Source organism: Artemia sp. Qi Xiang Cuo, chromosome 3 (genome assembly GCF_049724085.1).
Source record: "Artemia sp. Qi Xiang Cuo chromosome 3, ASM4972408v1, whole genome shotgun sequence".
Classification (NCBI taxonomy): domain Eukaryota; kingdom Metazoa; phylum Arthropoda; class Branchiopoda; order Anostraca; family Artemiidae; genus Artemia; species Artemia sp. Qi Xiang Cuo.
The window spans coordinates 28,668,471-28,684,650 of NC_142796.1; the positions used below are offsets into that span (position 1 = coordinate 28,668,471).

A 16,180-nucleotide genomic window follows, 5' to 3' on the forward strand; every position below is an offset into this window, starting at 1 on the left:
GTCTCTGAGTCAATTGGTCAGCAATTTTCAGCCTGAAAGTGCTTTTATTGCTTCTTCCTCTAGACAATTCGCTAGTCGTTACCACGAAGTGTTGAAAAAGTTTTTTAAAGTAAATTTTTTCTTGCAAGTAAATGTAAAGATTGTTGCTAGGCTTACGCAAGTTAGATATAAGTGTATTTCTCGTATTTAGTGTTTTATTACATTAAGGGTATATTTTTGGTATTTAGTGCATGTTCCACTTCAAGGGTATAGTTGGTATGTGTTGTTTTAAGTACTTGTTTCTGCCTTCTTGCCATAAGAAGACCAGTGCAGTAAGCAGCTGCATAATTGGTCAAACCAACTTTAATGCCATATTTAGGTAGTTCATGAGAATATGCTGCACAAACAATAACATCTCCTTCAATCCTGGCATAGGTAATTTGACAGACACTATCGTTGTTAGTGAAGCGAACAACCATTCGGTACTTTGGAGTGTTGTATTTGTTTTTATCTTGGATGACGAGACGGCGACGAGCATAGTAGTCTGTTTTTCCTTCACGTCGCTTCCTGAATTTGACTTGAAAACGCTTGAAGTAGGCCTCGTCGTTTCCGTTTTCTATTTTAAACCCACCACAAGTCAAATGGGATTTGTCAAGGTCGTCAATTCCTTCCCTAAACTACATTTGTTATTATTCATTGTCCCCTTGTTCGACTATTCTAAAACCATTTTTTTTCATTTCTCTATAATCAATCCATAATTTCCTTAATTTGAGGAAGATCACCCCGGAAATTCGGATAAGGATTAGAAAAATTAACGTGCCGCCAGTCATGATCCCAATACTCATGGACTGTGCTGATTCGATTTTTCTGTGTAATTTTGTTTTGCTCAAAATAGATTTTTGGCTATTTATGCCTTTTTCAGAATACATCTCTCTCTCGAGAAAGCTATGAATTTTTTGAAGTCTAATGATTCGAAATCAAAATTAAGTTTTGTAGCATTGAAAAGAATTCTATTATGAGCGAATTTAGTAAAGTTGACCTCTGTTTTGCCTTCATACAATTTTGTAACGGAGAATTTTTCATGGGCAAGGGAAAATTCGTCCTTTAGTTGAACAAGGACGGATTCTACAATTTCTAATCGTTGTTGCTCCCTTAATCCTTGGCATATGACAAGAATGTTCAATTTAGTTGAAATTGGTGTAACAATTAAGAAGTGAGTTTTCCCAACAGGGGTTATAAGAGGATTATGAACTTTTCGTATATTAATATCGCATTCATTTTGAATGATTTCTTGGTTATTTGTGAAGCAACCGAAGGAACAGTCAAGAAGCGTGCTGTGACGTATAACGATTCTGTCTTTGCAAATTACCCTTTTCGCATTAAAATTACAAGAGTTGATGAAGTTTTCATTTTGCAAAAAATACATTTTTTTTCTTCTTGATCTATTCCAAAGTATGGGGAAGTTGGTATGAGGGAATGAAATAAATTTGTGTCATTGGTGGAATAGGGAATGCTTAAAACTTCAAAAAGTTGAAAGCGTCCTGATCTTTTAATTAAATCTAACGAACACGAAACTATCATTGATATAGTGTCACTCACGATACTGCATTCAGTGTTTTTATATAATTCTAAAAGACCGCTGTTTTTAAAGTCTACTGCTAGTGTAGTGTCATAGGGTAAATTTTTTTCAATCCTTGTCAGAACGTCATTAATATACACATGGTCCAGGATTTCAATCGGAAAATGACGCATTTCTGCTTGAATAACAGAATTTAGCACTTTATTTACATAAGAACTCAACATTTTAATTTGCTTCAAACAATTCAAAACTTGAAAATCGATTTTATATTTTACGGGGTCTAGGGTCGTAAATGAAAGAAGTATGTCCTGTTGGATTTGTTTTAAGGTATTCTCTACAATTTCAAAGGTAAGATTTTTTTGCATCACCATTTGATTCTGAATGTCACTAATTATTGAGACTGATTTCTCCATTATTTGGAAGTTTCTATCCTCTCCAATTTCCAATTCCTTAATTTTCGATAAAAGATTATTAATTTGGTCGGCAGTGGCAGTTCCTGCGATATTATTCAGAAGATGTCCGATACCTGGGAATAGACTACGTATTTTTCGATTTTTCTTATTTCTATTTGTTAAAGAAAACAAGAGTTTTATATTCTTCTGGAGACTTTCAATTTCAATGTTAAGAAAGAGAATGTTTTTATTCAAGTGCTGTTTGATATCTTTTTCTATTGCATCTATAGATATGTTGTTACGTCCATTGGTAAGTTTCTTCTCCCATAGGCTATTATTAAATGTAACTTTTTGCAGCTGATCAATGAAATTCAGCAGTTCGTCAGAAGTTTCTTTTAGATCTTTTATGTTAATAAACCAAATTATTTTGTGTGAACCAGTCATTGGGTAAATATTTCTCAAATATCGAAACAGTAATTTATCTCGTATACTTATCTCGCTTGTGTCGTCCTTCAAGTAACTTTGACTTTGGTGAAAACATAACAGTAGAATAGTGACCCAATTCATATTTATTGCTGGTACTTGATCTGAAAAATTGGACTTTGGTCAGGGAAGAAGATTTATTGAATTGTGTCGTGAATTGAGACCCTTCAGTTAGACTTTGATTATTGTAAAGATGACTTCAAAATGTTTTGTCATTCGGATTCCGACTAAAGCTGGTGAGGATATTGACATAGGTCATATACATACAACTTTGCCGACTCGGCTTTTGAGACGAGCTAGATTCTATGTTTACAGTAAAACAAGCTGTGTTAAGATAAGTGCAGATAGCGAGAGAGGTATCTCAAGCTCCTCACTTAATACTTCGTCAACATCGAACAATTCATCTTCGAATACGTCGTCATCATCAAAGGACAGCGAAACTTCAGCAATAACTTCTGCAAACTCTTCGAGTGAACAGGATAAGAGGGGAAAAAAACTGAATTGTGGGATAAAAAGATTGCAAAGAGTCATTAAAGCCATTAAACCATTGAGGAAACGCAAGAAATAATTACTGGTAAGAACTATTATTATTTCGTTTCATTATTATTACTGAAATCCAGCTTGAAACGGCATAGTTTGGCGTTTCTCACGCAAGGATCGTCTTGGTTGGGGTGTCAAAAGGGATTCTTCTGGAACTTCGATTGTCCCCGTTTCTCCGCTACCATTTCTTTCAGTAGAATTTGGTTCCTGCTCTTGCGTGATTACCCTTAATCCTTCTTGAGCGGGAGATTTCTCCACACCCTCCTCTCGGATTTCTTGATTATCGGCATCTCTATCAGTTGTATTTGCAGAATTTTCCAAACTAGCTGTACTCAACCTTAAGCAAATCCTTGGTGATACCTTGTCTTCTGGAGTGGTTTCCTCATTATTTAATTCTCCCAATTTTTTTTTTCGTTTCCTCTTTGACTTTGTTATACTTTTCTTTAATTGTTGGGTTGATTTCCAAAAGGCATTATTGTTTATTTTTTTCATGCGTCGCACATTAACTAGTATTCTTTTTGCTGTAGAAAGTTCTTGTAGAAGAAAACAATTGCCACTTCTAGTTGGGGCTAGGACAAAATAGGGACCACGATAGTGAAGCTGTAGCGATCCTCCTATGTTTCTTACATATACTAAATCTGAAATGTTTATTGAACTTTCTACCGAGCTTTTATCATGTTGTTGAGCTTGTACAGCCCTTTCTTTTTTCAATTCTTTGAGACAGATTGCTGAATAATAAAAATCTCTTCCAGGAGATGTTTAACATAATCCTCGAATGTCAAAAATCTTTCTTGAGTTGGGCGTTTGGTAATTACATCAAGAGGGGTTCTTGGCACTACTCCATGGCAGATGAGAAAGGGAGAAAATTTTCTAGAGGAGCATACCGAAGAATTTAACGATAGTGCAGTTAAAGGGGCAATTTCATTCCATTCGTTTTTTGTAGAATTACAGAATGTTTTCAAAATAGACTTAACTGCTTTAACCCTCTTTTCAACTAAGCCATTCGACATAGGGTGTCTCGGTGAACTGTGTCTAATTTCAATTCCGAGATTTTCTGCCATAGAATTTAGGACCTTTGATCGATAAGACATATGATTATCGCATAAAATGATATCAGGGATTCCATATTTTGAAATTATCTCCTTTACAATGAAGTTACGAATTGTTTGAGCATTAATGTTTGGGACGGGTACTACTATTACATATTTTCCAAAATGCTCTACAGCTACTAGGACATGCAAATCTCCATTTGCACATTCCTTTTGCTTGGACCCTGCACGATCTATAGAAAATGAATGAAATAAGTGCGACGGAGGAATATTTTCAGCCAAACTTGGGCTCAGCATAGGACCCGTTTTATTTCGACGAAGACATGAATCACAATTTTCGACATAATTTTGTACGAGCACCGGCAAGTTTTCAAAAACTGCAAATTCGCGTACTCGTTCTAGCGTTTTTATATACCCTTGATTGGCACCTAACAATAATTTGTTATGCATTAAGGCAATGGTTGTGGAGATAAGTTACCAAAATTTGGTACCAAATTTGGTACCAAAATTTTATATTTATTTACACGTCTTTTATCTCCAGTACTATCGACTGTATAAACTAGCCCATTATGAATTACCAGTTCCTATTTTAGAAGCCATTTTGTTAATATGTTTGCTTCATTTGCCTCAATTTTTAGCCTGGGAGACTCTATACCAGATTCATGATCATGATTTCCCTGTGAGCACAAGCTTGTGCCACCTTTGCGCGCCGGAATGCCACCCTTTTCTGCATCCCTATGGATGCAACCCTTTTTTGCATCCCTTAGAGGGGCCCAAGCATAGAATTCTGGTTCCATGACCCCCAAAGTAGCCTCTCATTGGATAGTAGGTTTTTGGTCATTGTGATGGACTTCCTTGAATAGAAAAGAAAGAAGAAACAAGTACATAAAACAACACATACCAGCTATACCTTTAAATTGGAACAAGCACTAAATACCAAAATATTCACTTAACTTAATAGAACACTAATTCCGAGAAATTCACATATCTAATTTCCGTAAGCCTCGCACCAATCTTTACATAAATACAATTTTCAAAAGAGATTTGTTGTCGATAAGCTGAATTGCTTCAGAGATTAAAGCAAATAAAAAAAAAATAAATATTTCCTTTTCATGTGATATTCAAACTTGATGAATTTGATACAAGCCGTTTTCTATGGTTCTGTGGTGGCACAGATGGTTGGACCTTGTGGTGGCGCAGTTTTTTGGTGGCAGTTGGACTTTGTGGTGGCGCATTTTTTTGGTGGCAGTTGGACCTTGGCTTGGTAATACGGAACCCAGAGATCGAACCCGGCTGTAGCAATACACTGCACGGCCGACGGAGGGACGTTAGTAGTCAAGGAGAAGCTGTTTCTAGCCTGCTGTACATCGAGTTAAGAAAAAATATAAGAAAAGAAATGCTGGCCCCTAGGGTTATTTTTCCTGTAGGTCACAAATAATAGAAAAGTGCTCTCGGTTTGAATATTTTAATTCAAGTCAAATCTTTACTTTTTAATTTAAAACATGTTTTCATCAAATTAAACTTAAAGAGAAAATTAGCTAAAGTCCATTATTATGGCTTCTTGTAATTCGTACAGGTCATAACATGCAGGGTCTAGTCTTTGTCGGTTTATTTCTTTTTTAAGCGCTTTCGAAAATAATAAAATAGAGAAGGAGTTGTTTTGTAAATGGACACCGTTGGGTGATTATTCCATTGCTACACATTCATGTGGGATCAAGAGGACCATTTGGTGGGAGGAGGATTTATGAGGGCCTAAACATTCAATGTTTAAAACCCTCCCTATAAATCTCTGATATAAAAGTCGCTGGAAAGGCTGTTGCAAAAGGTGCTACTACTGCTATGTTGTATTAATATCTTACAGAAATATATACATATATTTCTTGAAATTGAACAAACTCATGCAAAAACCGCCATCTACTTAAACTTTGCTCATATGTGCCAAAAAATATTTATATAAAGCGCATACTACACGTCTGAAAAAAAACAACTAAACTTAAAAGTATCTCAACAGCCTAATAAGATACTGGAAAACTGATTGAACGAATCAACATAACGGACTGAGCCTAAGAATTCAAAGCCCAGGAACTTAACAAACAATTTAATATAATGCCTTTTGAACTGCCAGGGCTAGCGTGAGCTGCGACTTCTACTGACTTATCTACAATTGCGACAAATTATGAATATAAATAAAAATGACATAATAACAAAACTAAGAATCACAACACTAATTTTATGGATTGGAATTTGTGTGTCCAAACCTAACTAGTAGGAGCGACTACTGACGTAAAAATTGCAATGTCTGCTTATGTTTAATCGATCGTTTTTATAACAAGGATTTCTGTTGTTGCTTATCTGTGTAATATGTTATTGATTTCTGCTTTTTATTAGCCCGTGGTGGAGACAAGGTGGTGCCAGCCGCTCAAATTCGAGCAGCTCCGATGAAAAGAGCTAAGTGGCACTTGGGTATTCGTTCCCAAAGTAAGCCACATGACATCATGTATGAAGTTTATCGCGCCATGAAAGCTTTGAGCTTTGTAAGTTATGTTTTTTTTTTACTTTCCTTTTAATTTTTTCATTTGTCTCTAGTCATTTACATTTAACCATTTACAGGTTAGGGAAACATAGTGTTTTCTTCGACCACCTGAAAAGTGCGCATGTGCGAACGATAAGACGGCTTTGTTCAAAGCAAAACAACTACTGTAACCGTAGGTTACTTTGATTCTTGGCCTTTTGCGCCTGTTCAAAATGTAAGCTAGAGACAATTTGCCTTTAGATTCGAGAGCGCTGGTGTAGAGACATGAAATTTCCTCCTGGTGGACCGAAATTGTCTGCGATACTTATTTCAGCCCTGTGTAACATGATTTGTAAAATTTAGTAACCCTTGATCGCTTTTCTTGTTTTTGCAAATCCTTTCTGGTCTTATTTCAAAATAAGTGGGCTATAGGACCTGCTCTCCAGGTGACAGATAATGGCGAGAATGAATAAGGTAATGTTGGTATTTGGCAGTTGTTTCTGCTGCTGATGGTCAATAACATCATTAATTGAAGTCCTGGCTTGGAGAAATAAAATTGTGCCAAAGCGTTTAAAGGTCCGTAGTCTACTTTCCAAACTCTACAGGAGAAACAAAATCTACAAAACCGACTAAACTGTAGCTGAACATACGTTCTAGGAATTGTTTCTGTGCAAACTTTATCTGCTATTTTTTATTGAAAAGCTAAAATTTAATTTTTCTATAGTTTCTCTGGATATGTGCTTAGCACAACTTTTAGAGTTTAGATTTCATTTATTGGACAATAAATTTACTTAAAATATATAGAAAAGCACATATTTATTGCACATTTTAAATTGCAATACCATAAGTTTTTAGTAATATAAAAGTAACAAAAGCTCAAGATTAGGTTCATTAGGCCTCTGAGCTTGTAAAAAAAGAAAATAACCAAAGCAGTCGAAAATTTTTCTACTAACAGTACTTTAGTGGTTTATGCCATTGTCGAGTTTATATATATAGGAATAGTGTTTTCATTCAGATTATGCTTGATAAGATAAGGTCTATTCTAAGCTAAGATTCTGAAAAATGGCTTATCACAAGTCCAGATGCCGAATTCGCACTTTAGAGGCAATAAACACATAAAAAACAAGCAAACACAATAGGGCTAGTCAAGAATTTTTTTTATCAAAATGCCAAAAAAAACTTTAAGAAATGTCAAGAACAAATAAAACTTGTAGGAATAAACAGGAATAAATCAAATGAAAACACAAGGACAATTTAGTGTCGTGACGTACAAAAACGCAGCTTAGTAAAAAAAAAAAGAGACTATAAAAAAGCTCAAAGTTAGCAAAATAAACATTTAACAATTACAAGGTGAAATCAGAGTGGGGGGGAGGAGATAATAAGGGAAATTATCTGGAAAACAAGGAAATTTCCTATTTCTGGAATGAAATGGGAAAATAAGGGGCTTTAGCCCCATTGAAGATAATTGTTAGGCGCCTTTTTTTGGTACTGCATCCATTCTGTCTGACAGTTCATTGTTGATATCAGGGTGCCAAACAGAATAGGCATACTCAAGTATTGGCAGTACAAATGAGAGCGGAATCCTCAAACAATGCAATATATGAAATTTGGATTTTTAAGGAGTTTAAAGAGGGAAAACATGGCATTTGAGTGTTTTAAAATAACATTAAAAAGGTAATCTCTTTTTAAGTCATTTGAAATTTTAATAGCTAGTAATTTAACAGTACTAATTGACATTTCATGAGGGAGTAGACAGGTTGAAGAAGAAATTGATTGTTCAGAATATTGACTTTAAAGGGTTGACTGTAATATCATTAGTAACAGCTTCATCTGAAACCTGTTCCTGGGTATCAATGGGGCAACTGTTCTAGTTTCTGAAGTATGTCTCTAAGACACTCAAATCATCAAAAAATTCTTATCTAGCTAAGAAATTTACTCTAGAGCTGTTTATCATTAGAAAAAAAAAATAAAGTTGGGGCTAGTATGGCTCCCTGGGGCACACCATCGTAAATTGGGAAGGGATCAGAATATACATTAGGTATTTGACAACTTGTGTTCTATCAAGGAGGAAAGACGTAATTATTATGATTAATTAGGGACAAACTTGAAATTCATTCAATAGTTTTTCTACCAATATATTGTGGTCAATTAACCAAAGCTTTGTGTAAGTCTACTGCTATAATATTGAGCAATGTGTTGGGTTTTTCAAGTGTGACATATATTGTGTCCATAAGGTGAACAAGATAGTGGGTAGTGGATGTCGATCGTAATTTTAATATATTACTGATAAGCCTTGGAGAAGTATAGAACTATCATAATTTGTATAAAATTATATAATAAGTGTATCAAATTTTGTCCAGTATGTTTTTCACATTTGTGCTCAACGATACGAAATTAAGCCTTAGAATAATTGTTCTGAAAGCTCTAATGACCTCAATTAATTATTTTTAGTGAAACTTGGAAAGCTATTCAAACAAAGTGACTTTAAGGCTATTGGCAGTTGGGAATACGTTCTACTTATATTTCTTATTTTAGGAGTGGAAAACCGTGAACGCTTATCATGTTCGAGTAAGGAAGTCAAACTCTGTAACGGGAAAGCACGTGAAGATGTCGCTGCAGTTATATCAAGTTGATCACCGGTCATATCTTTTGGATTTCAAAAGCTTATGCACTGAAGAGCATGAGGGTTTAATGACGAGTTTATCTGGATCGGCATTGTCATCTAGTGGTTAGTCCTTTTCATATCTTTCATTTGGTAGGTTTTGTGCGTAATTTACCTAGGTCATGGTTATAGGATACGTGAATAGTGTGCCACTGGATTACTAAATAGTCCTGAAAAGTGTAAAAGAAATGCCAAACCCCCTAGACTGAGGTGGAGTGGAAGAAAAATACGAAAATGATTTCTTGGAGGGTTGGAAAAGAAGGACTTTTAAGCATTATAGGACGGAAGGGGAGTTTTGCCGATATATCATCCTCAGGGTTTAAGTTTATGTTCTGTGTGTCACATCTTCAATTAACTGTCATTTGAATACTGTAGTCTATACTATAAATTCTTATTTGAGGCCCTGCATGTGAGGGAAATCGGTCGCTGGACAAAATTCAATTTTTACAGCCCATTGTAATGATTAATACATATCAGTGTGCCCAGTAATGGCAAGCTGGGCATACTCCTGTTTTGTGTGATTCTATTGCAATCGTTTTGGTAATTGTTGTAATCTACTGTAATTTTTTTTGTCATTGCGCATTTTCCACACCAACTAAATTATGGAGTATGTTGCATACAAACTGGAAAATGGGGTTTCAACCTTCTATGAGTCTAATTTTCTAATTTTACTTTAATTTTTTCTCACATATTTTTTTTTAATTGTAGCTAATTTATTAATTATGAACAATTTAGATTCAAACATTTGGCTTTTGATAATAATTATTTGAAAAAAACTACGTTTTCTAAAGAGTTAAAGAGGCTGAGTTACAAGGTCGAACCTTAAAACGTACAGGGATTAGGAGGCACAGTTGGGGGGCTGCCGCCCCCCAAACCCCCGCTTTCGCAGCCTTTAAATAAAAAAAAAATTTTAAACTGAAAGTAAGGAGCGACATTAAATCTTAAAACGAACAGAAATTATTCCGTATATGAAAGAGGCTGTGCCCTCCTCAACGCCTCGCTCTTTACGCTAAAGTTTTTATTGTTTAAAATAAGAGTTGTGAGAAAGTCAAACTTTAGCGTAAAGAGCGAGGCGTTGAGGAGGGCACAGCCTCTTTCATATACGGAATAATTTCTGTTCGTTTTAAGATTTAATGTCGCTCCTTACTTTCAGTTTAAAATTTTTTTTTTTATTTAAAGGCTGCGAAAGCGGGGGTTTGGGGGGCGGCAGCCCCCCAACTGTGCATCCTAATCCCTGTAGGTTTTAAGGTTCGACCTTGTAACTCAGCCTCTTTAACTCTTTAAAAAACGAAGTTTTTTTCAAATAATTTCTGCACGTTTTTGTACAGTTTATTACTTATTATTGCTTGACTAACTGTTAGCTGATCGTGTCAGGAGTTGAAGTTGGGGGGCTGCCGCCCCCCAAACCCCCGCTCTTGAACATTCTTGTGTTAAGGCTTTTAATTCCTGAATACTCAAATCACGTCGTACAGGGTGCCTCCTAATCTCTGTACGTTTTAAGGTTCGAACTTGTGACTCAGCCTCTTTAACAGCCCCCCCAACTGTGCCTGCTAATCCCTGTACGTTTTAAGGGTTGACCTTGTAACTCAGCCTCTTTAACTCTTTAGAAAACGTAGTTTTTTTAAAATAATAAAAAAAAAAAGTGTATAAATGATTTTTTTTTAAAATTTTAGCGCAGATATTTTCATAAAAAAGCATGTCTAACCTGTTTATCTTTATTATTTGAAAAAAACTAAGGTTTTTCGTAAATGTAAATTCGGGGGATGATTTTTTCGGTCTGAAAATATCAAAAGGCCCTAACAGTTCGAATTCTGCTTCGAATGAGTCCTCATTCAACCGGATCCGTTGCCAACTGTGGCCTGTAGGCGTGGCTAAGAAAAAAAAAGAAATGATGATGAATTTTAAGTGGCTATATTTGGTTTTTTGAAAACAGGGAAGGAGTGATCGGATTGAACTGAAATTTCGAGGATGAGCTCCCGGGCCCTAGGGAAGCTTAACCTCTAAATTTCAGCCCAATCGGACAAAGTTAAAGGGGGGTTGTTGTGGGAGGGTCCAAACTTCCGGCCCAGTTTACCCCATGAAGATAAAGTCGGAGGAGGATGAAATTTTGCAAGTTTCTTAGTTTGAGCTTGGGCTACAAAATGCGATTACCGCCGTCTCTCTGCGACCTCTAGGACCTGAAATCGCTTAACATTGTGGTGGGTCGCCTCTTTATAGAGGCACAAGTGTGCCTCCTTGATGTGTTGGCATTGGAATAGACCATTTCCAGTTATAGAGTTACACTTCTTGAAAAGGGCTCAAGAAAAATAAGGTAGTGTCATTTGTTGTTGTTTTTTTTATGTAGGTTCAAAATTCAAAACATTGCAGCATTGGAATATTTGATTGGTTTGGTCTCATGCAGTGATGCAAATATATGAAATCATCTTTAGTTATGGAAACTGTTACTAGTCCAATAACCTGAAACTTTGAGGGAAGGAAAACCAAAAGTAATACAGAAAAAAAGTAGTCTGATGGATACGCATTCCATGGAGGTTGGCGTAACTTAATAATTTGAGGGTATATTATAATAAAATGTGGACTACTGATTGTTCAGCTAATGTCGTACGCAGAGAAACTACATATGGAATTCCAATTACACTTCTATTAGCCTTAATGAAAAACTAGTGTGTTTTGGTCTCATAATAATGTCTGTTTTGTTTTTGTTTTTTCTCAGACATGTACTTTAGTCGATGGTGCTTCTATGAGTGAAAGAATACTAAATGAAATTTTCTGTAATAGTTGTAGATATCTACTGTAATAGATTTACTGCATATAATAAGTAATTTCTAATTTGTCCGTTTGTCAGCTGATATTTCACCTGTTTCTGAATCCTGTAAAAACATTGTTTCTTTTAATAGCGACTTTGAATCAAATCTACAATGCTTATCTTGTTTCTACAGTTGTTTGCTTGTCTTAGACACTTATAACTGGAAAGCCACTCATTTTAGTGATTTGAGTTATTCTTTTTTATATAGCTTTATACAATATTCTCCGTATTTTTTATGCGATTCATTTTTTTCTAAAGTTTTGACGGTCCCGGTAATAAATCAGTAATAAAGCACATATCTTTTTTTTCTTGTCTATGTTTTCCACTATTTTAATTTCAGGTGCTCATCAAGGTGGACATCACACAATGGAATTCTTCGAAATGTGTGCTGCTTTGATTACCCAACTTGCCAAATGAATACGCAACCCCCAATCGTTGAGTTGAGAATGAATTTGTTTACTTTTCGCACATTGTAGTTTGAGCTAGCTGCGTAAAACATTGTCTTTAATTTAATATTGACCTCCAGTTCGGTTTAAAATATTGACTACCCTTTAAGGAGAATTAAAAAGCCTTTGTTATAGTTCGGGTTAATTTTAAATTCGAATATTAGTTTTACAATGAGAAACCATGCTACTCCTGTGGTCAGCTACGTCAACTACACGGGGTTGCCTCTGGACCTTGAAAGTGAAAGTGTTACCTTTTACCCATTTCACTGTTATACCCTTATCCATCCATTTGGGGCTTATCACCACCTTTGTTGAAGGTAGGTACAGTCCTGTTATTTGTTTATTTTTTTGCATTATGAGGAGCAATTACATGCGGAGAATTATCGTTTAATGTTTGGGCTAATTCCCCAAACTACGGAAAATTATCTTATTGTCAAAACTAGCGGCATATAGCATCAGGTTGTGGTTCCCTTAACATTGCTGCTACAGAAGAAGGAAGATCTCCGAGACATTGAAAATAACTACAATGATTTTTTTTACTGTGTCAACAGTAGTTTTCTTTTGCCAACAATACAAATTGTTGGCAAATGGGTTCTGTTTGTAAGTAGTTTTCTTTTGCCAACAATACAGTAGTTTTCTTTTGCCAACAATCACATACAAACAAATACAAAATGTGCAAGAGCCAAATAGAAAATGAAATTTTTATTGAATTGAAAGATTCTAGATTTCGGTAGTTTCTCAAGTGTTTCAATCTGACGTCTCTTTTATATTGGGAAGGTATGTCCTTTAGCCTCCTTATCAAGAGATCCACAATATGGTTTCTGGCTGATTTGGGGTAACCAAAGTGACTCATCTTAAATTCCCTTGTCTTGATTGCCATTGACAGGCAAGTTGGTAATTGGTGGCCACGTAGAAAAAATTCCAATCAGAAAAAATCGCTAAATGTCAAGATTTGAGGTCTATTTACCCCTCCCCCCCCAACACTCAAAACTTTTAGCTTGATTTTTAAGCCATTTTTGAGACATTGCAGATACTCTGTTTAGCTGAACCGTGTATAAATAGTGTCTTTTAATTTAAATTTCTACTACACCATAAATAGACTCTAGTTCAACAGGGATTTGAAAAAAAATTGAAGTTCCCCTGACCCTTCCTCCTTACTCTAACACTACTTGAATGTTCCAACTTGATCCCCCAGGGAGTTCCCAAGATATTGCAGATATGATATTGCTATATCTTTCAATCAACTCCGCACCTTTCATTTGTTTTTTTCCTTGATAAATAACTTTTTCTTGGTATTTTCACCGAAAAAAAAATAAAATCAAAAACAACGTAATCACCACTAGATTTTGAAAATCTAGTCTCTCCCAGCAGAAATAATCGACAGATGGTCATGTTCAAGGTTCAGTAAGAGTAGTAAATATTCGTTTTATGTGGTACATAAGATACTTTACGAAAATTAGCGGTTTATTATCGTTATTTTTCTATTGGTATAGCTGTACTGAAAATCTTGATATCTATTTGATATTATGACTAATATTAAAACTAATTAAGTTATTTTTAATTTACTTGCCTCAGGCTTTCTAAAAATAAAAATGGTGAAAACTTCGACAAGGGAAAAGTTTTGCTTGAAATCAGTCGAAAAAATCTGCCGAAAAAGAGTCATATTTAGGCTGATAAAAATTTGATGGCTCACTGTTGAGTTAATTTGCAAAATTTTACAAAATGGGTTCTTATTTCTTCCTTAAAGCAACAGAAGGGAAATACAGTGGAGTGATACATTTTGCAATTTTTAAATGCATTGAAGGTTTATTTGAGTGGCTTTCAATGTATATCCAAATTTACTTAAGAGTATACTCTGTTTCAATTGCATTAAACTATTTAGCCCTTCCCTCTAATGTAGTGAAAATGTTCTTATAGTTTGTTTTCATTTCATCAAATCCCATAAAATATGGACCCAAAACAAAAAAGAATATTAAAGAGGATTAGTAAACGATTGATATTGTTGAATCGGGGCAAAAGCTAAATTGGCAAAAATAACAATTATTTTGTTTTCTTATGTAATTTCCCCCAAGAAAAGGGAAACGGAGCCGCAGTTAAAATCAGTAATTATGTTTCCATCTTTTTTTCAATAAAGTGTGGTTCATTTCTACCTTAAAGTTAATAACAAGAGCAGTTAGTTCTTGGGATGTAAAGGTGTTTTAAAATAGCATGTATACATATTTTCTTTGTTCCAAATATATAATTTTCAAATCAATTTGCTAATAATTTTTAACAATTTGAAGGCGTTTAACTTTAAAGAATGTTTAATTTATTTTTATTATTGTATATCCTTTATTGTTTTGTTGTTTGACTTTTCGACTACTTTCGCAGACATATTTGCGAAGTTTATTTGCCAATTACTTAGTTCTAACCTTTTGAGATTGTAAGTTAGCTATATAATGATTTTTCTCCTTTAATACTTTAGTGCTATGATGTGCGGTTCAATCGCCGGTCTGTGGTACTTGTGTCGCAAGCTTGACCAATTTTTCGAAAATAACTATGCTGTTCCATAATTTCCATTTTCGGATCTAACGAATATTTTAATTATTTCATAGGTATTTGATTGTATAACTTTACATAAAGAGGCAAAGCTTTATCATGGGAGTGACTGGTAATACTTTTTCAACTAGGGATTTATGAAAATAATAGTAACAAATAAAAATAAAGGCTGTCGAGATTTCATCCCTTGTGCATTTCTAAACGTTTTAGATTTAGGCTCTTATGCATGATGTTTCCCTGAAATATTTCCATAATAGTCATAGAGAGAACTACTGATTATTATTGTTCTTAGTGACAAAAGTATGTTGTTAATGCCATATAGTACTATCTTTTTGTGCATATTCGTAGACTTTAGTGTTTAACGTTGTTTGATTTGTAACAGTATATCCTTGATATACCAGAAATATCTCTTAATATCCTTGCTATGTTTTTAATGTCCTTGCTTTAATCCTAATATTTTGTTGTTGTAGATTAAGAAATAAAATTTACTGTTAACGGTTTATCTTTTTGAATGAGTATTCTCATATATTACTAGAATTATAGAGTTATCATTCCAGGAATTTTGTGATTCTGCCCTTTTTAAACCTGTTTTACTGCCACAAATTTTTTCGTTCAAATAGAAGTTATTGATATTATGCCCCGGTGTTACGAGAGGAGGGTATTTTTCAAAACGTATTGACAAACATTTTCATCTTTTTTTTTAGTGGGGCTAGAACTTCATAAGAAAAATTCAGTCTTAAAAGAGAACTTCAAAATTGGGACCACATATTATTCTAGAACTAGTGTATGTGTGAAAAAAAGTGTTCAAAAATTTTTTTTTTTTTTATTTTTTTTTTTTAGCCAAGATCTAATCCCTGGGAGATCCAAGGGATTACTATTTCATCTCACCAACACTGATTCTCTACCCTAACCTCTCATTTAGAAGATAAGTAGCTTTGTTAATACCCAAAAAAAGAATAAACTAACAGCCCTCCTCCTTAAATTTTCGTCCTCCTCCAAATTAAAACAATCTAAAAATAACATCAAATAATGAATACAATATCAAAGTTCCAAAATAAATAAATAGGCAACGTAACTTGTAACAGAAGAAAACGTTCTTTTTCGGAAAATTTTCGGTTCAAGGATATTTCACAATTATATTCGATGATGTTTGATTGGGAAAGAGGATCAGGCTGACAAGAGGATCCTCGGAAC

At 34.6% G+C, this 16,180-nt stretch overlaps 2 protein-coding genes across 2 annotated transcripts in view; one reads left to right on the plus strand and one right to left on the minus strand.

Moving 5' to 3' along the window:
* The window catches only part of AMPKalpha (AMP-activated protein kinase alpha subunit), a 43,214-nt gene extending 27,728 nt beyond the window's left edge, over positions 1-15,486 (plus strand). The window contains exons 8-10 of the mRNA XM_089085705.1: positions 6,411-6,556; positions 9,070-9,262; positions 12,343-15,486. Coding sequence (XP_088941831.1) covers positions 6,411-6,556; positions 9,070-9,262; positions 12,343-12,419 — 416 coding nt within the window. The 3' untranslated portion in view covers positions 12,420-15,486. The remainder of the gene's footprint in view (positions 1-6,410; positions 6,557-9,069; positions 9,263-12,342) is intronic.
* Positions 157-732, minus strand: LOC148953963 (large ribosomal subunit protein uL18-like). Its single transcript, XM_089085706.1, has one exon. It carries the CDS (start codon positions 456-458, stop codon positions 198-200), a length of 261 nt encoding a protein of 86 aa, XP_088941832.1. The 5' UTR covers positions 459-732; the 3' UTR covers positions 157-197.
* Positions 15,487-16,180: the final 694 nt, after the last annotated feature.

What these genes read in the sequence shown, in the direction of transcription:
- LOC148953963 (XM_089085706.1), bottom strand. Translation starts at nt 458, where the DNA reads ATGGTTGTTCGCTTCACTAACAACGATAGTGTCTGTCAAATTACCTAT.